General features: G+C 36.7%; 1 protein-coding gene across 1 annotated transcript in view; it reads left to right on the forward strand.

The window, feature by feature from the left end:
• The window catches only part of TTN7 (Structural maintenance of chromosomes (SMC) family protein), a 209,268-nt gene that overhangs the window by 55,505 nt on the left and 131,906 nt on the right, over positions 1–21,857 (forward strand). The window contains exons 4-11 of the mRNA XM_089822696.1: positions 112–179; positions 277–348; positions 13,571–13,650; positions 13,773–13,851; positions 13,941–14,058; positions 14,162–14,337; positions 15,718–15,963; positions 16,067–16,188. Coding sequence (XP_089678822.1) covers positions 112–179; positions 277–348; positions 13,571–13,650; positions 13,773–13,851; positions 13,941–14,058; positions 14,162–14,337; positions 15,718–15,963; positions 16,067–16,188 — 961 coding nt within the window. The remainder of the gene's footprint in view (positions 1–111; positions 180–276; positions 349–13,570; positions 13,651–13,772; positions 13,852–13,940; positions 14,059–14,161; positions 14,338–15,717; positions 15,964–16,066; positions 16,189–21,857) is intronic.

A 21,857-nucleotide genomic window follows, 5' to 3' on the forward strand; every position in this document is an offset into this window, starting at 1 on the left:
ATCTCAAAATTTGCACAGTTCCATGGAAACACTTGCACAGAATATATTTTTTTTATTCCCATTTTCAGATTTTAGTGCTAACGTGTGATTTTGTGAATTTTTGGTTACTAGCAATACGGTTTGTCTTGAGTGACCTGTTCCACAATCTTCGTGCTGAAGATAGACAAGCACTTTTACATGTAAGTCTATCCTTTGTAATTATAGTTATTGAATACAGCACTTGGCTTCTTATTTTTACTAATGAGTCTGTCCAATGGTTTATCATTCCAATGATAGGAAGGTGCAGGGCATCAAGTCTTGGCAGCATTCGTGGAGATTGTTTTCGATAACAGTGACAATCGTATTCCAGTGAGTTCTTGATATTGAGTTTATGTCTTTGATGCCATAGAAGAAAATAGCATGGTTTAAATTCTGGCAAAATAGTGATTGCATTCACTATGTACATGGATGCATATTCCCATCTGAAAAAAAAATATAGATTGTATTGATGTCTGTGAAAAGCTTACTGAAGTGAAAAAGTTGGTGTAAGAGTTGTCAAGCTTATCAAAACACCAATAGTTGACCTATATATATTTATCAGATCGATGTCTCCAAATTCTTTTATCAACTACAAATATTTGTATGTGTATTACACACATATACATACACGCCAACACACGTGCATTTCACACACACATATACACACAAATGTATGAATGCATACATACATATGTGTATGTGTACAGTAAAAGTTTTTGCGAACATAGCTATAGTGATACACACAAAATTGCACACACACACATATATAATATATATACATATATGCACATAAATATAAACACACATATATACATATAAATATGACTGTGTGTCTCTTAAAAGATAACAAAAAATGGAAATTGTGAAGACCGCTGTCAACGCCTATTAAAACACCATTTGATGAACAAACTGTACCTCATCAGGAATGCACAACCTATGTAACCGAATCGGTGGGTAAACCCTGTGTACCCAGGAAAGTTTTGTCCTGGAATCAGATCCAAGTAGAAAATGCCTATTGAATTGGGCAGGGTATTTTTTTCAGGGTAGATTTGTTTAGAGTTGTCAAGGACTGCATCCAGGTGATTCCAACTGAGATGAGGTGTTTATTCAGTGGTTCATGTGGTGGATGAAATTTCATTGCATTTGGTGAAGTTTTTCCCATAAAACGTGGCCAAAACCCTACATGACAGTATTTTTCACTGTACCTTTCACCAGCACTAGCAGACAAAGAAGAAAGGACTGTTTGATCCAGACTCTGACAACAGGGTTAACCCGTTTTTAGGTTACATTTGTATCATGGGCTAACTACTGTTTATACTGCCTTTTTTCTCATTGCTTGCCATTGGAATGCTTTTTAATTTAGGGTATTGTTTAAGTCAATGTTTGCAATCTAGCATCTGTAACTAAAATGAAGATTTGTTGCTTAACTACCTTACAACAAATATTCCACAAGAAGTTAGACAAATGTTAAAAATTAAAAAAAGTTTCATTCAATTGTGTTGGAAAGGATGAAATGGTGATAAAAATGGTGTGAACTTCCTCTATAGGAACTCTACCATTCAGTAGTTGATTCAGTGAATCTAACAACGAATCCTACCAGTGATGCTACACTAGAAAAGTCTTGAATGATAGAAGCTTGCAAAAACAAAGAATTGTTGTATAGATTTTAAGGCAGAGAACAAGAAAGATTATGTATGACTGTAAAATAATATGGTATTTATTATCTTTCCAATGATGATACAAATAATTGAGAGAAGTTCTCCAAGCGCATTCCAGACTATCGTTGTTAGACTAGCTAATGCCAGACAAACTGAGAAATAGGTGTATTTGAACTCTTAAACGAGTGTATATTACTGCACTGCCTTTCAAGTCTTGTCTTTTTCTGGCAATGGAATTTTCTATTTATTTCTTTGAGATGACAGTTTGGGGAAAGTGGAGATCTGGGGGATACACTGTTGTCTCTGAAATTTTGTTCAATAAACTGGTGATGCTTCATTTTGCATTTGATGTCATTGGAGTAGAGATCTATAGTTAAGTGATTTGAATTAAGAGTTTGGACTACAATACTTGGTTTGAAACTTGTGGTATAGTGATTTATTAGAAAACAATAAAATTTAACAACACATTTTGCAAGCCAAAAAGTGCTCCATTCTACTCGAAATTGGAGTTCATACAAAGTCTGATGGATCCAGTACCCACCAATATCCCCTGGAAATGGAAATGAAAAGTCCACATTATTTAATTAAAAAATAAACTCATAAAACTACCAAAACTTTGATGTAGTAAATAAAAAATTAGGTTTACTTGGAGAAGTCATAATTTTCTACTCCTAGCTCGAAATCATGAACCGGTAATTTTACTAGAAAGATCTCCAAGAGTTCTATATGCAGTGCCATAAGGTTTAAGTGGAGTGCTACACCTTTGTGAAGCTAAGTTACCGATTCAGATGTGGATTCTAGAAGTAGATACGAGATGTGGGGATTTATTTATTTATTTTTGGATGCGGATGCGGATGTAGAAGAAACCTGTATATATATATATATATATATAATTGTATATATAATATATGCAAAAGAAATGCAAGAAATATACAAAAAAAAATCATTTGATAGTATGACTATGATACTTTACCCTTAATCAAAATTCATATGATATATCAATATGTGCTTGTCCAACATTAGAGTTTAGTCTTAGACAATAATTTCAAATAGGTCGTGTTCAAGATTCCAACAAAATAAAAACTTAGTTAATGATTGAAAATACAATCAACTAATATGCATTGGACTCTGAATCATAAGGATTTGCAAGAAAATCCACATTTTCATTATTATCTCCAACTGTTGAAAGATCATTTGAACCAGAGATGGTTCCACTTACTTTGGATGTACCATGCGTCACGCTCTCATTATCACGCTCTCATTATCACCATCTCCGATTGTAGTAAGATCATGAAGTGTTGCATCCAAAACCGCACACTCAGGGGCTACATCCCAAAGCCTCATTCCTTTTCCTTGTAATGATCATTCTTACGTGACAAAAGACACAAGTTGGTGTGGACAAATGCCAAGTCCTTAGCTTTCTTGGAGCCCAACCGGTTGTTCTTCACTGAATGGATAAAGGAGTATGTACTACAATTCCTTTCAGCAACAGAAGAACTAGTAACCTAAATAGTTGTCACAAAACATACAAATGAAAAACAAATTAATTCTCAAGAATGCGTGAAACACTAAATTCTAGAATGCAAGTGTAAATATAAAAGTTCAAAATGAAACAAAATTAAAAACTTACTTGTGATAGGAGCTTGATTGCAAGAGGTTGAAGATGTTTGAAAGGTTGACCATACATGTACAACTGCATCATAGCTCCCATTCTATTTTGGTCCTTTATTGCAAATGGAGAATGCTTTAACCCTGAAGCAAACAACCCAAATTCTACCCTCACTTTTTCATGCATTTCTTTTAGTGGGAAGCGTCTTGTTAGAGCTTTGTGGCACCCCTCAGAAACCTCCTCATCTGCAAATGGTGCAACTCTACTCGGCATACCAAGTATCTTCTCACTATAGTACCTAGGAGACAAGGCATATGGAAGGAGGTGCAATGGGGTATTCATCTTATTCCAGCAATGGTGGATGATTGCTTCCACTTGATTGCATAAGGCTTCACTTTGTGTGGGGTTACTCTCATGTGCTTGAATAGAATGTTTTACCTTCTCAACCATGGTGTCCATGCCATCATACACATCCTCCGAGCAAGGTGTATCTATATCAGAAAAGCCGAGCATAGTCATGATAGGCTTGGTGAAATCCAATACATATGCCACACGAGCTCACCAACTCTCTCATTCAAGACCAAATCCCTCACCCTTTGTGCTCTTTCTAAATTTGAGGCCTTCCATATGCCCCATTGATTACCGATGAGCATTTGGCTCAATGCATCTTTTACCTTGAGGAGTTGTCTGATAACAATTGTATGAGATGCAAAACGGATCTCAACAACCTAAGCAAGTTAAGAAAATGTCAATTGATGATAAAATTATAAATTTTAATTTTTAACTAAATTACAAATCCATGAAACTTAGTAATTTAAAAAAATTAATTTACCTTCAGTAACTCCAATTTGGAGTATGTTCTAAAAATGGATTGTGAGATGTGGTGGTTTGTCACAAACATTTGTATCTCCTCCCCCTCTTGATATATTTTCTTCACTCAATGTATTCTATTGCCAATCTTCTGCATGATTAAGTTAAAGGAGTGAATAGTGCATGGGGTCCAAAAATATGGTCTCACTGACTCTCAAGTAAGCACCCACACCCCTGCAATTTTTGGCATTCTCTGTGACCACCTGTACGACATTCTGATTGCCCACTATCTTGTCTCGATGAGAATTCTAGAAATGAATTTGGAATCCTTCACTTCCCCTCACAATCAACAACCTTTAAAAACATTGCTCCTTGGGGGAAACTACAATCACATTAACTAGTGGCCAGTTTCTTGTATCCTTCCAACCATCTGAGACAATAGTTAGATCCAAAGTTTTCCAAGATTTTTTGATTGGTTGAAGGTCTTTCTCTATATGTGTCTTCTCTTATTGCAATAGAGTCGTGCACACCTTTTCATACTCTGGGCTGTGTAGTCATCTGATGATTCTTTGATTGCGGTCACCATTTCCTTCCAATATGGTGATCTCACCAAGTTGTAAGGAAGCCAATTCGCATAGAGACAACGTGCAATAGCTTCATCAGGACAATCTCTTGCCGCCATTTCAAATGTGGTGTGCAATGGGCCTCTTTTGTGGGTTAAAATTCCCACTTCTTCCTCATCCTCTTCGGACGCAGATACTTCCAAGAATGGGTTTTGGGAGGATACAATTGGTTCAATGGGTGCATGCATCTTCCTCTTTGAGAATGAACCTTGATAGTAGCTTTTTTTTGATCTATTGAAAATGCATCAACAACTTCTTGTTCTCGTACAAATGAAAGTATTTCTGCACTAGCCATCCTAGTACCATTTTTTGCCTTTACACATTCGAAATCCTGTGCTAGCAGGGCACACAAAATGAAGCTTCACCGGGAATATGAGCTATTGAAAGGTTTTCCATTGTTACTTTGACAATAATTGCAGTTCCAATAGTATGAGCCATCTCCTACAATCTGTGATATTCGTGTTGTATTTCTCCACAAAGGAGAACCTATATCAGTTTTGAAATTATTAGTCCCTTGCCCTTCTTCGCCCCTCACTAAACTTTTACTAGCACTACCACTGGCATCCATTCTTTGTTATTTTCTAGGATCGTTGCAAATATACTAATAATGCCATTTTTATTGATTATGATCCAAATGCAAATGAAGGCTTATAAATATGAGAGGAGGAGACATGTCTCTTAAACATCACTAGTTAACATATTAATATAATAGTAATATAAATATCCATATATATAACTCATCTTAAGCATATATGTAAAATTAATATGTTAACTATGTATGTAATATATTATTATATTATTATATAATAATATATATAAGATATTTATTTAAAGATGATTTACCATCAATAAGGTATCTTACGTAAAAATCAATCCGACAAATGCTATAACCCTAACACTCCCTCTTAGCTAGGGAGGATTTAAGGAACACATTATGCTCTCAAGAATATGAAGAGATCATTTCAGTATGATATTCATTTCACTATGAGGCTAAATTTCTCACCTTTCATAACACACAATAGAAGCAATTTCCATAACTTTAAAACAGCAACTTAAGTGTGGTCTATAGTAGTAACCATGTCATGGTGTGCAGCAAGATTTGATCCAAAGAACCATAACAAGTTGATTATCATGGTGTCTGGCAAAATCCGACCCAAAGAACCATGATAATAGGTCTACCATTTATAAAAGAGGCACCTTACAATGGTTATCTTATGTTTATTTGTTATCATGATTTCCAACACTCTGGGACAACAATTTAATGAAGTCTACCATGATAACTAGTCTACCATTTATAAGATTGTCACCTTACAATGGTTACCTTCTGTTTATATATGTCAATGAAAGATCATTATTCATTACATATCATAACAATACCATGTATTGACTTACATGATATCTACCATGAAACACCATAGCTTCTACTAGAGGGTGGAACAAGGATTTTCACCTTAGACTTCTTTCTCATAGAGGAGAGCACATTACAAGGAATTTCACTGAGAACTTCTCCTCATAGAGAAGATATCATCCACAAAGGATTGCATCTCAAAATTCTCCCTCTGAACAATGATCTTGGGAAGTTAGGTGCTGTAGTTACTCCCTTTAAGACTCTCTTCACCCTAGGATGGCTGCCATACTCCCTCTGAATCTGATATTAAACTTTCAACCTTCAGGTGACAAGTTATTTCTTCCTCGTGATGTACACATGAGTAAGCCCATCACAATCATGTAGACATACACATGTATGTGAGACTTCATCTAAGTATCAATCTTCTGAGCTCCTTGTATAAGGTTGTCACTGAAAAAATATTGAACTCCCTCTTGATATGGAAGGATACTCTTAATTTCAATCATCAAAGATATTCGCTTCCTTAGCCTCATTTTAACCAGCCTGATCACAACTTCTTTTAAGCTATTGTCATAAGCTGCCTAATGTGCCATTCTTCTTTTCCTGCAAGACCAACTTTAGATACAATGGAAAATATCAAGGCAAATAACTCTTATAGTATGCACATATAATTACAAATAAGAGAGAGCTACAATATGTAAGTAAATATAATGCTCAAAGATAATAGATTCTTATCTCCGCATTAACGTTCTTGATACATGTTGCTACAATGAAGGTCCGTGTGTCAAATGATTGGAATGAAACATCGGTTATTATTCCTCCCCACAATGTAAGATTCTCTTTCTTATTTGGCAACTCCTTAGAAATGCTGTCTCCCCTCTTGGCAGCTATGTCCTTAGTTGATTCTATATATGTTCCGTAGCACACATTTGTACATGAAAAAATTGAAATGACCTTTTTTCTTGAATGAACAACATCCCCTTAAATTGCTGCAATGAAGAACTCCAATGTCCTTTCTTACTGGAATATTGTTGTTTCTTTTTCTCACTTTAGAGATAGCATCAGTGCCATAATGATGAATTGTTGCATCTTTTGATTTATTATACTTGATTGCACCTTTTCTTAACGGGGTCATGGCACACACTTAATCGTTGTACATGAGGTCTCTGGTTGTAGATAATTTGTTCACTTGTGATGTCATTAATGCACATGGGATGAATCCTGATATTTTTACTCCCATCATAATTATCTCCCATAGCTTAAAAACATGTTTCATACGTGTGTGTCAATGTAGATATGTAGTGATAAATCCAAAGGGCATGGGTTTATCTGATTATGAAGAAATTTCTTTCGCTACAAACAATCCCTATCAGTCTCCTGTAATGTACCCAATGGCCTGGTCTTCTATTTTAGGAAAGCTATATGTTAGGAGTTAGAGCATCGACCCCTATGTAATTTGTGGCTATTTATGTAGTTATCCATTTATTACCACTATAATGTCCCCATTTCATATCAGGGGCAATTTCAAACTTTTTCTACTCCTAAAATGAAGAACAGAGCCTGTAAACCTTTGACATGATACATCTATCCTCAAGTGTTCCATTGGCGATGAAATAATAATTTTTCATCACCTCCTTGTGCTTAGTTGTATATAAATAATTGATACATCCTCACTGCTTACATCATAGATCTCGAACACTTCTTAGTAATATAATATAATAGCGACACCTTCAATAATCTTGATTATCACTAGTGTAGACTTCTTTATATTTGTTCTACAACATGGCTTCTTCATTCTAGTTGACACTTGTTGCCTGTTGTTTTGATAGATATGCAGAGCCCATATCCTCCTTGATATCTATATCAGTGTTCTGCTAGTTGTTATAATACACGTCATATATTCATATTTCAGAATATGTGATCTTGCTTTTGGTCGATACCCAAATGTTGTTGAGCAGCCCAAGAAATGTATCCAATATCAAACAAAGTGACTCGGCTTGGCTTTTAATTTTTCTATCGTGCTGAGGTGATCCCTTTTCCCTTGGCGAACCTTTTAATTCATAGTCCCTTTTCATTTATCCTCCTTTACAACTGTGTTCGGTCCTTGTTAATAGCGATCTCTGTGTTCGCTAAATTTACATGGTCATTCCATCATTAATACATGGAAATCACTACTATCGCTTATTATGGATCTCCTCTGAATCCATTCGCTGATTTGGCAGTATATTTTCTACCTGTCTTCATTGCTACTTTGGTGTTGCCAATTTTTGTCGTGTTTCAAATAATTCATTCTTCGGATACCACTGCTGCCTTTCCTCATATTTGATGACCATCATCCAAGTCCCTTTATAGGTAGTAGTTGGCAAAAAAGAGTTCTGAAAACTTATAAATTAGATGTATTGTGCCCAAATCTGTTACTGACTGATTATAAAGTACGCATGATACCGAAGTCACCACCAATATTACACATCAATTGTTAACTTGTTTTCCCCTTTCATTGATACAATTTTGGTGACTTGGCAATCTACTCTTGTTGGCCTGAGAACCATCTAGTATTATCTATCAATATTTGTCGAGAATCTTTTAAACTGTTATCAATTCTACTAGCTCTGCAGTGGTTCCTTCTCCCACATAGGTTGTCGGCTTTCTCGACTTTTCTAATCACCTTCAAATATATACAAATATGTGTAACATTGTTCAAGCTGGTCTACAACCTTGTCAGGTTCCTATGCGTTGGAATGGAAGTTGCTGATTTGAACACGCAACCTGCTATTGTCCAGATCCTGAATAATGTGTAGGAAGAGCGACAGGGCATGGGGCATTACAGCCTCCAACTCTGCCTTGGCCTTGATGAACAAAAAGGTTGAAAAGGCTATTAGATCTACAAATAAAAGGTTCCTTTTGAATATAACCATATTTCATATCTGATCTCTACTATCTATTCTTACATTTGCAACCTGCTGTGATACCATGTTATTTTCTAGGATCACTGCAAACGTACTAATAATGCCATTTTTATTGATTATGTTCCAAATGCAAATGAAGGCTTATAAATATGATAGGAGGAGACATGTCTCATGAAGAGACATGTCTCTACGGTTAAACATCACTAGTTAACATTTTAATATAAAGTAATATAAATAACCATATATGTGACTTATCTTCAGCATATATGTAATATTAATATATTATCCATATATGTAATATATATTATTATTATATAATAATCATGGTTACCAGGAGACTCGTCTCGCCCCTAAAAGTTGCGTCTTGGAGACCGAGACGTGTCTCAGAGACTTTTCGCGTCTCCGGAGACCTCAAAAAAGGTTGGAGACTTCATGACGAAGTCTCCTCAAGTCTCCCCGTCTCCTAAACCAAAAAGTGAAGTCTCCCCGAAGTCTCCTAATAAAATATAAATGTAAAATATAATATTAAATAATTTTATATATTTTAGCCCTCATTTTAATGTTTTTAATGCAAAAATTAAGACCACTGACAATTTAAATGATTAAATCATTTAAAATATTTTATTTAATAAATTAATAACTTTAAAAACATTCGAAACACTTTTAAAAAATTATTTTTATTCGACAATTTAAATGATTAAATCATTTAAAATATTTTTGGAGAGTGATGATTTTTTGGAGAGCATGATAGCTGAAGACCTTGAGATGGATGATCACAACCTTGTGGAGTAGATGATAGTACCATCGACATACTAATACTAGATATATTTCTGTTTTTTGTTTATTGTACAAAGTGTTCATTTTTGTTTGCATATCGGCAATTCAGCATCAAACTATACTTTTTTGAATTTAAAATTTGAATATGTAATGATAATCTCAGCGATTATCAATCTGATATGATGGTAATCATATGCAATATTCGAAAAACAAATACGTCTATGAGATACAATATTGTGATCATGTGAGTTTTGAAATCTTTGACTCTATGAGTCTATTTTAATTTTTAATGTGACATTAGTATTATTATTTACTTTAGTCTTACAGTATTACTATTTTCAAATTTTGTATTTACTTTTAGTATTAGACTCTTTAAACTATTAAAAAAAATTTGCCGTCTCCAAGTACCCCCATCTCCTATTTGAAATATTGCCGTACCAATACTAGTACCAGAGACCTCGAAGTCTCACGGTCTCTCGGTGACCTTGATAATAATATATAATGTATTATATATATAATATATATTATATTACATATATAATATATACTATATATAAAAGATATTTATTTAAAGATGATTTACCATCAATAAGGTATCTCATGTAAAAATCAATTTGACAGAAGTTATAACCTTAACATTCTTGCCTAGTTTTTTGCAACTTATTCTATAAGAAAATGAATAAATTTTTATTAGGTCATAGTAAGTGGAAAGAAATGGAAAAAATAGAAAAGAAAGAAAACTACTAAAATAGATACCCAACCTTGCTTCTTTATATCTTTAAAAAAAAAAAATTGAAAAATTTCTTCAAGAACTTGAAAAAATTCATCAAAAACTCAAACAAATTCCTCAAAATACTCAAAAATCGGATTGATCACTTACCTTGAATGATTTAAACTCCTTTGAGAAAACTATCTCTTGCCCTTTGATCGATCCTCTATGAAAATGCATAACTTGGCTTCACAATGGCAAATGCAAATTAGAGACCAAATGAGAAGTGGCTGTAGCTGCAAGCAAAGTTCCAAAATGAGTTAGGGTCGTTTTAGGGTTTCATAGAGAAAAACAACCTAAAAAAACAATTAAAACACATGCATATTGGGCAACTTAAGTTTTTATCTGGCTTTTTTTAATGTTTTTGGCCGTTGGGCCCATGGGTGCTCTTGGATGCATCTGGAAGTGCTGCGGAATGTCATGTCCCCAATTTTCTGGTGACAGTTCGATTTAATTAATTTAATTAATGGTTGTCCAAGGACGACTAATTAGTTATTTTAATTAAATAAATAATTATTAAATAAGTAACTTTATATTTAATAAAGTGACTTGGGAAATATTTAATAAAGTCACTTAAGAGATAAGATCAAAAAAGTTCTAGAAGTCTCTGGAGAGGATGGAGGGAAAAGAATAAATAGGCACCCCGGGGCTCCATTCGAATCAAGTAGTTGGTTTATCTCTTTGTTTCAGATTGTGATTCAATCACGGGTGCATTGTGGAAACCTAGGGTTTCGGCAATTGTCACAGTTGGCCATTGAGAACGATAACTCTCAATTGGTACGCAATTTTGAGGGTGTGAAATATCATCCGAATTATTGCAGATTGGAGGTGACGTTTCAGTCATTTCATCAGGGACAAAAAATCTGTGGCCTAAGGTCAAATCTGAGGATCAGTGATTATTGGAAGGTTAGCTAGAGCGGAATTAATTGTCATTTAGACAAACTATTGCAGTATTGAGTGGAAAGTCGAAGGGGAGTCGGGAAGAGAGTTGAAGACAAGAATCCGATTGTGGTCAACATATCCAGATATCGCAGGATTGATGATTTTGTATGGTTGATGAGCTCTTGTCATCACATCGAAGTTTGCCACACTTAATTGATCCATTGTTATCGAGGACGCATTATCTCGAACAAGTAGATTTCTGATCAAGGATGGCGTGACCGCCCGCACTCCAGTCCGGCCAGACACAGGTTATGCGGTTTGAACAAGCATATTTCCCAGCTCAGGGCCCATCCACGGCAAACAACCGAAGGCAAAAGACGCATTTCTTCACGCGTTATTAGGCAAGTGCTCTAATCACACATCGCGTCTTGCCTGTTATAAATCCGCAGAGGGATACGTGGGCAGAGGACAATATATAGTTTGCACTATCACCATCATCGAATGCGCTATCACATCTTGGGAAGATTCTGAAACTAGAAACGGGTCGAAACATTTGTAGGGTCTGCTTCCCGGATTCTGACTCAGTATTACCGCAAACGGAGGACATGAATAATATGAATGGCAGTAAGTAGCAATTTGAATAGATTTAGTTGAGTTTCCAACCACACCACGAAATAAGGTGACCAGGTGAACTGCTGGAGGAAATTCGTATTCCGATCTTTCTGCGGCAGAATGCACTAAAGGAGAGACGGCACCCATGCCATCTAGTCTGTGACGGCGTTGAATCAACTCCTGCTTCATCTGATTGAGAACTTGACAGTTGGAGTAGAGACCAAGTTGCAGAAGAGACAGCATTGGCAGCATCGGCCTTGTTTACAATGCAGACAGGAACGTATAGAAGTTCGCCAGTGAACTCCATCAGCAGGTTGCGGACTGGCAGGGATAAATGCTAGCTTGATAATTCAAATTCGTGATAGTTCATGGAAACCACGGAATCTCAAGTACACAATATTCTCTATTTACAATAAAAACTCAGTTAGGATACTTTAATTCCTTACTTTCAGTCATTGCAATCAGTGTAAGACCTTGTTATTACATTTGAAGTTTGATCTTCTCTAAAATTTATGGGTTTCTCGATTATCATTATTACACTCATAATTTAGTGGCCTTTAGACTAAGGGCTTCTGTGCTTGTTGGCTAACTGTTTGACAAAATGTCAAACCCTTGAAGTTTAAGATTTTTGGTGCTGGAAAAAGCAATAACCTGTCAGGGTTATTTCACGGAAGCTGGCCGGAAGCCAGCCATAGGTTTCCGGATGTGCGTGGAAGCCAGAGACTGGCTTCCAAACACATCCGGAAGCCTTTGGCTGGCTTCCGACCAGCTTCCGCAGGGCTTCTAGAAGAATCACGCTCCTGTCCGCCTCCAATTCCAAACCGGGCAACACCCGGACAAAACAGTAAATTAGTTGTGAAGTTGTGGAATGCCCCGAAGACCGTCAAAAATGTAAAATACTAAAAATAGAAAACAACAGAAAAAAGCAGATTTCAATATTTTCAAATTTCTTTACTAACATCTTCTGCATCATCGTAAACTGTCTTTACTAACATCTTCTCTATCATCTTAAACTGTCTTCTGATCATTAAGATTGGAAGTTTTGAGTGAGTAATGGTTTTCAACTTTTCTGTCATGTCAATGATCAGTTGTGTGGAACATATTAAAATTGGGAATTAAATTTTTTTTTTTTCAATGGATTTTTCCCCTGTTGATTGTTTAATACACTTGCAAGTTTGAGATGTGGTAGACTATACATTCATTGTGGTTGAATTAAGGAATTGTCAGATATGGCATTACCTCTGAAGTAAATAGTGGCAGAAAATATCTACATTTGAAACGAAAAAGATGATGTTTTACTGTTCTATTAGTTATTTTGTAAAGGGTAGATCAAAATTGGGTCACTCTCTAACTTCAGTGACTCCAAGTGGAAAATTTGAATATCTTCTTGGATATTTTCTTGGAAGTAATTGTTCATGCTATGTTTTCTTGGTCTTTTCGAGATCTTTCACTTGAATCTATGTCATGTTTCCTCAAAATGGCTACTATTGTCAATTCATATTGAATGTTTCGATTTACCTTGTAAATGATTTCAGTTTTGTTCTTTTTCTTTTTTAAGGTTGATCGTGAAGAAGTGCGCTTGCGTAGAACCATTGGTCTGAAGAAGGATGAGTACTTCCTGGATAAGAAACATATCACGTAGGTGAAAGAATGCCCTTTGAAGAGATATTTTACTTTTAGTGTGATTCTTCACCAAGGATGCAGTCATTGATGTTTGCTTTTGATGGTCAAGTGAGAAAATAATAAAAAACAATGTGCAGGAAAACTGAAGTTATGAATCTTTTAGAAAGTGCTGGATTTTCCCGGTCAAACCCGTATTATGTTGTGCAACAGGGAAAGGTATATCAATACACTTCACCTATCATTTCTGGTTTCTGGAAGCATATTTGTTATGCAAGTCTAAGTTCCTTTTGCAATGCATTGTACAGATAGCTTCCTTGACCTTAATGAAGGATTCGGAACGATTGGATTTGCTTAAAGAAATAGGGGGAACTCGTGTATATGAAGAAAGACGCAAAGAAAGTTTAAAAATTATGCAAGAGACTGGTGTGTTAACTTCAGGGAGTTCCCTTATTTTCTTCTTAGAAAAATAATTTAGTGGCTGAGGTTCTTATTTGATTTGTTTCTTTTTTGATGTGGATTTTTTTAGAAAACAAGAGAAAGCAAATTATTGAAGTTGTTCAGTACATTGAGGAAAGGCTTAAAGAACTTGATGAAGAAAAAGAGGAGCTGAAGAGATACCAGACATTTGACAAGGATCGTAGATCATTGGAGTACACCATTTATGAGAAGGAACTCCAAGATGCAAAACAGAAACTTGAAGAGGTAGGTTGAGCTTTTGTTGCATATTAAAAATAAAAGGGCCTTTAATATTTGGGTCATCAACTGTAGCTAGAAGTATTTTTTCATGCCAACTAGTTACATTTTCTGTCATTTTTCTAGGACATTAGCTTTCTGTAATGTCGCCTGGTATGAAGCTTTGTACTTGCTTACTTCACCCAAACAGTGAGTTAGTCCTGTTTCATTCTATTAGAAAGTGGTACATCATATGTCTTTCTGTAGTGCATTGATTCATTCACCTCAATTCCTTTATAAAGATTAATGGTACTATCTGACTTTCGGAATTTGAGACTATTTTAGACTTCTATTTTCAAAAATAGCACATGCTAACCTTGCAAGAGTTATCGTCTTTATTCTTTGACTTGCTCTTATGGAGCTTATAACTAATAACTACTTGTATGAGTGACCTTTAGTTTCTTATTAAGTTCATTGATTTTGTGAATTTAAGAGAGGAGCATCTGGTTGTTAGCTTGAGATATGGTTGCTAAGGCCAACGTCCATCTCTGTCTTCTAAACCAGCACATTAGCCTCTTCGGCACATCTTTCTAGGTTAAAAAGGGTTATAAATATGCACATGTGATAAGAGGATGTATCGTATATTGATTCGGATTAGGTTAAATATGATTTTGCAAACTCGTGAATGTAAATCTGATGTGTAGATATCTTGGAGAATTATGCTTTCTGTACTTTAAGAGATGTAGTTGGATGAATGAAAACAACAAATAAGAAAGTGAAACATAAAGGAAAAAGAAAATGAACACACAACAGATCTACTTTTTACAACACCACTGTGGTTAAACTCTTCAAGATCAGGTTCTCTGCTTCATTTGTCACAATCTTTCGGAAGTTCACATTCTTTTAATTTTCCATGAGAAGTTTGCTTTGATTTGTACATGCTTTTATACATTATCCTACTTTGTACTAAATGCTTCAACTCCACTAGGATGCACAAAGATTGATTTGACATGATTCCCTAGTGTAATTTTAAATCTAATACAAAACAAATGAATCGAACAGATAATCTAATGACTTTAGCTCTTGAAATTGAATGCCAAGTGTTTGACTCTTTTGATCTCTTTTGTTTGTTTTTCCGATGACTTGGACAGCTTTGGCCCTACTTGAGCTTGTCACGCTGTCTTGTTTCACATAGGATGGTTTTGGCTGTAGTCTAACATGTCAGTTGGTTTAACTGTTCAGCCATGTTTGTTAGGGATACAGAATATCAGGAAGAGACTCCTTTATTTTATAAATACCTCTTTTTGATGCAGTCATTGTTTCTGTGCTTTCTGTTGAAGTACCAATGCATAGCATTATATATATGATATATCCATCAAACTTTACTTGATTCTGTGTTTTGGTTTGAAGATTGAAGAAGCTCGGGCTAAGGTATCTGAAAAATCAACTAGCATGTATTATAGTGTTCTTGAAGCACATGAGCGTTTCAAGACATTAGAGAAGGATCTGAAGAGTGTAAGCAAAGAAGCTCAAGCTATGACAAAGGAAAAAGATGCTGCAGAGAAGCGGAAAACTGAAACAATGAAAAGGCACGCAAAGCTTGAACTGGATGTTAGAGATTTAGAAGAGCGAATCAGTGGCGAAGGACGAATGAAGGTCAGTCTATAGGACATCATCAACTTTTTTTTCTTTTGGTTGGCTGTTTTGAGTATGCATGGTATTTATCTGTATAATTTGTGATTGTTTAATAATTAATCAGGAAGATGTAGCGAAGGAGCTAAAGAACCTAGAAAAGGAAATTCAGAAGTCAAGAAAAGAACTGGAAAAGGTTAGGCCTTTGCATGATCAGCAATTGCTTGAGGAAGAGGAGATAACTAGGGGGTAAGATGACAATGTTTTTGGGCCTTTTTCTTTTCTGTCTCAACTTTCTATGGTTTTTGTGTGTGCATGATAATATCAATCTATAGTTACTAGGATTCTGGGAAGGTTATCTTTTACAGAGTTATAAGCATGAAAGGAAGTTCTGGGTTGTGTCTATTTAATTTAAGATTGGAAATAGATAACTGATTCAAATTTTTATATACATAATAATTTCTTAGTTGGCGATTTATGAAATGAATCCGATTCAGGCATGTGAATCAGATCTGTGGATTCGGGATTTTTTTCCCAATTATGTTTCATGGAGGTTTCGTGTATATATAATGCATATATATACTCAAAAATAAGAGAAATATACATAATTCTAAAATTGAATCATTTTATAGTATGGATCCATGTTTCTAGTATGCATCTATGAATCTAGTATACTTGATAATTGATCTATTTTAACTATTATAAAGAAAATCAACACATTCACATTGAATTACTGAATTACCAAATGAAATAATGAAAATTGAAAATATAGATTATTAAACTTTAAAGTTTGTATCATGATTTACTCATAAAAGAGTCAAGAGTCGAGATTAAAGTTTTTGATTTCAATCATCAAATGAATTTTCAAGAAAATCCGCATCAGAGAGGTGTTGATGAGCTGCAAGTGTCATATCTACATCATCAGAGGAACCCAAACCAGCTCCACTAGTGCTAGAGGGGATTATGAACTCATAATCCTCCTCCTCATTGTCCACATCGACCTAAGTGGATCTAGCAAGATCCTGGATGGTCATGTCTAAATCAGGAGTCTCGGGTGCTACATCCCAGAGTTTTTTGGGCGCCTTCTTGTACTAAGGATCTTCTGTGACAGCAAGCACAAATTGTTGTGAATGAACACCAGGTCTTTTGCTTTTTTTGCAGCCAATAGGTTGCGTTTGACCGAGTGGATAAATGAGTAAGTACTCCAATTCTGCTCAACTACTGAAGAGCTAGCAACCTTGAAAGAAGTTAAAAGTATATCAATACAACAATCAAGATAAATTCAAGGAATTGATAGTGGTAATTTTAAGTTTTAGAAATTAAGTGTTAAATTTTACAAACTTACTTGGGAGAGGATCTTTATGGCAAGAGGTTGGAGGTACGTGAAGTCTTGCCCATGAAGGTATTGTTTACTGTACAGGTTAAAAGGGATACTTATTGCATTTAGTAGATTAAGATGTAACACAAAACAAGTACTTTATTCATATATTCACTCCAAGTACAATGCTCCTACGGACGATGTACATATACTTTCCCGACGGGGTGAGTCAACCGTCACACACCCTTTCGGGTACAATTCTACCCCTGGCTACAATATAGAATTTACGGACAACATCATCCCCCCCTCCCAAAAAGTACAGCTGTCTCCGAACGACAATTACAAAATGTCCGAGATAGATTAACAAAATGGAATATATTAAATGTGACTAACTATAATAGGATAGATCTTTTTCCTTAACATCACATTAACATTCCTACTGTGCCTACACCAAATTGGCCTCCAAAACACGTTGCCTTTGCTAACACAATACTGTCTCCCTAGACAATCTGACCTTGATGGCCACTCGTGTCGCCTTCTCTGCTTCCAACTCCTAGGTACGCTGAGCCAAGTGTCGCTCTACTGCCTCAAACTGGGTGGTCGACTCCTCTTGAGCTCTCTATGCACCATCAAAAACAGCCTCATGTCCAACCAACACCTACTTCGAGTGCCTCAAAGCGTAGCACCCCTCTCGAAAGGCTTGCTCTAGAGCTCTCTCCACCTCTGGCATAAAAATACTTTATGCTTGCAGTTGCTCCGGGTCTCATCAACTGGTCAGACTTCCCAAGACTAATAATTGAACTGACCAAGGGTTTAGGGGGCAACGCCCCCAGCGGGGTCCTGGGCCAATATCCCCAGACCGTACGATGCTATGCATGTTTACTATGTTGACCGTATGGTCAATTTTGCTAATGTTCTCTTGTGTTGTCTGTACTGTCTGCACAACCGCTTCCTTTTCTCGATCCGTACGTCAACACACTGCTTTTATATTTTACTTTGGATCGTATGGTGTTTGGCATACTTTTTCTGTGCAAACCGTATAGATAGCCTTTTCTTGTAGTCTTCTCCTGTTCGTATGGTTGCTTGCTTCTTTGCGTTTGTACGGTTTCCTCTTGTTGTTGTGTGGTGACACTTTTTGATGCTTTTGTATGGTGTTGTCTCTGATGTTCTCTATAGTCCGTACAGGGTCTTTTGAAACCAGTTTCCCTCGCTCATGTCCATGATTTTCTATGCGAGATCTGTACAATATTGCTTGGTGGCTGTACGGTGTGCACTTCTGGTTGCTACGTAGTTCTTTTTGTCTCCTTGCATTGACCGTACCATAGTTCAACTTATCGCCGATAAATCAACTTCTCGTGAGAAGTTCCAGGCGGTGAGAAAACTTTAGATTTTATTGCCGATTTCGGGGGTTGAGATTTTGCACTTCTCGCGGTGAGAAGTTGGCGATATATTGCCAATTTCTTACGATAACTTGCAGTCTTCTCGCAGGCGGCATCCAGTGAATACCTGCGCACTAAAAATGTCATTTTGTTGTTTTGTTTGCTGCCTTCAATGTATTGGGTGGAGAAGGGTTTTGGAGCAGCACCTAAGTGTTTGGCATTGATTTGTAGCAATTTCCAGTGGATTAGGAGCGGGATTTTACTAGAACTACTAGGATGGGGAAGAGGAAGATGTAGACTAGTTTCATACTGAACTTGAGACATTTGTATTTGCTTATATTTTGACAAAGACAATTTGGTATTTACTATTTGTAGCTTGTTTTAGAGTTCAGAGTCTTGGACTACATCGACATTCCACATGAGGATGCGATTTTGTTACTTATTGCATTTATATATATTTAGATCAGCTTGTTTGGTTTGTTTACTCATTTATTGACTCAATACATGCATCTACTTATTGAATTTTGTGAAAAAATCAAAGTAACGAGAATCGGAATCGTATCAGAATTGACACGACCAAATCGAATCGTGAATCGGGGGTGAATCGTCGGTGAATCGGCGATGAATCGACAAATTTGAAAAAACCCTTTAAATGTAGAGATTTTAACAATTTAAGACTTATTTCATGCACCCTTTATTGAATATAACTTAAACACACTATAACATCATCAAATAGAAGTTGAAACTTAACATATATAAACATGGAAGTTTGTGTTTACCACATGGGGTAAAGAGTTTTTATAAGACAGCTTCACATCCAACACCTACTCCAAGTGCTTCAAAGCATATCACCTCTTTCGAAAGGCTTGCTCTATTGTTCTCTCCACCACAAACACTCCATGCCTGCAACAGCTTCAGGTCTCATCAACTGGTGAGACTTCCCACGACTGATAACCGCAGCGACTGGGGGTCTAGGGGGCAACGCCCCCAGCGGGGTTGAGGGGCAGCGCCCTCGCAGGGTCCTGGGGCAGCGCCCCGGGCGCGCTCCCTGTCGCGATACAGGGCGGGGTCGAGGGGCAGCGCCCCTGTCGCCAAAACCAAATTTGCACTCTGAAACCCACACAAAACTATATGGAACACAGTGTTTTTGTGATTTTCTTCTGATCCCACACACTTTCTGGGAACTGCTGATGTTTTACTACCTGATTATGTCTTTCCCTTCCCTTGGGCATCATCCGTTATGCATTCTAAACATTTTTTATTTGTCGTCGTTTTTTTTTTAAAATTTTTTTTATAACCTATGGTTCTTCTTTTCTCTTCTCCTCTCTTTTGTTCATGCTTAACAATTAGAAGGCCCTTTAGGGTTATAACAAAGAGGAAAGGTAAAAAAGAAAGCAAAAAACATAAGTGATTTTTTTATTATTTCCAACTAAACATGCATGCTGTTGCCAGCCATTTTTGGCGATTTCTAATGGCGATTCAGGCGATTTTTTGAGTGAATCGCCGATACATGCGATTTACCCGATGAAATCGCCGATCATGATTTCCGACTCCAAAAAAATCGGGGTGCATGAATCTGATCGCTGAATCGGCGATTCACGTGATTTTAGCGCGATTCTCGTTACTCTGGAAAAAATGCATTTTAAATCAAATTAAAGTCATTTAAAAAATTTTCGATATTTTCTCGAGAAGTTGCCGATTTCTCTCCAATATTTGCCGAGATTTTATTTTTCGGCCTCGCTGAGAAGTGGCAGAGAACGAGAAGTTGAACTATGGACCGTACAATGTGTTTTTCTTGCTGTTGACATCTTTCTACTGAATCCGTCGTGCGATGTAACCTTTTCTTTTAGTGCGGTCCATTAACTGTGTACCATTTAGTGTGATATTTCCTTTTGGTGGTTCGTACGGTATGCTCTTTTTCTTGTACTGATTGTACGATATGTTCTTTCCTTCAGCTTTAGCTGTAACCACCTTTTCTTCTTTCACTTCTTTGTATTCCTTTGGAAATTCATTCTCTTCTTTTACATCTTCAACCCCTAACATGTTATAGCTCGGAAAGACCTCTTAGTCCTCCATTTGCCAATTTAGTAGGCCATTTACTGAGTCTAGGTCATCATCGTTATACCCTCCTTCCAATCTCAATATTCCCTCTTCGTTAGGTTCCATTCTTTCTTCCCCTCGTCGTCCCCTTTGTCTTCGCCTTCAAAATTCGACGACGTTGCTTCCTCACCTACCATCTGTGTGGGTAAGTTGATTACAAATCTCCGGCCCCTGCCTTCCATGGACAGAGTATTTTGTTTCCAATCATGTTTCACCTTCGCTTGTACCAGCCAACCCCGTTCAAGAATGGTGTCATACCTTTTTCCTTTTAACGGTATGACCACAAAATCCAACAAGAATGGCTGTGTCCTGATGGTTATAAGCTGCGTCATCAGGGTCCCTAAAGGCTTGATTCCGTGTTGATCGACGGTGAGTAGTTCAAATGTAGGTGGCCACAACGTAGGTTATCCCAACTTTTTCCATATATCCTCCGGTAGTACATTTACTCTTGATCATTTGTCTATGATTGTGTCCATGAGCATGGTTCCCAAGATAGCCATCGCTACTACTGCAAGATGTCTTCCCGTAGTGAGTGCCAGTAGCATTGGGTCTATTGTAGTAGTTCCGTTGCCATCCTATCCTGTCTCTTCCATCGCTTTCGGGAGTGGTGTCATGTCGAGTATCGCAGTTCGTAGCTAAGGCATTGTAAGAAGGTGGTCATTTAGTTTCATAGGAACGTACATTTGCATTACTTGCCCTATAATATTTTGTTTTGCCAGGTTCCTCCTGAGTTTTTGGCAGTGTCTTTTGTTTGTGATTTCTTGACTTCCATTTGTTTTTCCAATTCCACTCGTGCTTGTTGCAACCTTTTCTTTTGCTCTTCTGCATTTGGATGTGTTGCCTTCTTTGTTTGCTCACGAGTGATGGCTAATGTCTCCTCCTCACATGTTTCAATACTTAACAAGTTCACCCCTTGCTTAAGGCAGTTCGAATCCTCGTGGTCTCTTGGAGCACACCATTTGCACAACAACTATGGTGTTTCTTTCATGGTACAGTCTTTGGCGAAGTGCCCCTAGAGGTTGCACGTACGACATTGTATCATCGATTGTCCACTTGAGTCGTACTGTATCCGACTTCGGCATCCATTATTGTTATTATTGTTATTGTTACCGCCTTGTCCA

Source organism: Cupressus sempervirens, chromosome 3, assembly GCF_028749045.1.
Source record: "Cupressus sempervirens isolate cs-2001-9-10 chromosome 3, ASM2874904v1, whole genome shotgun sequence".
NCBI lineage: Eukaryota > Viridiplantae > Streptophyta > Pinopsida > Cupressales > Cupressaceae > Cupressus > Cupressus sempervirens.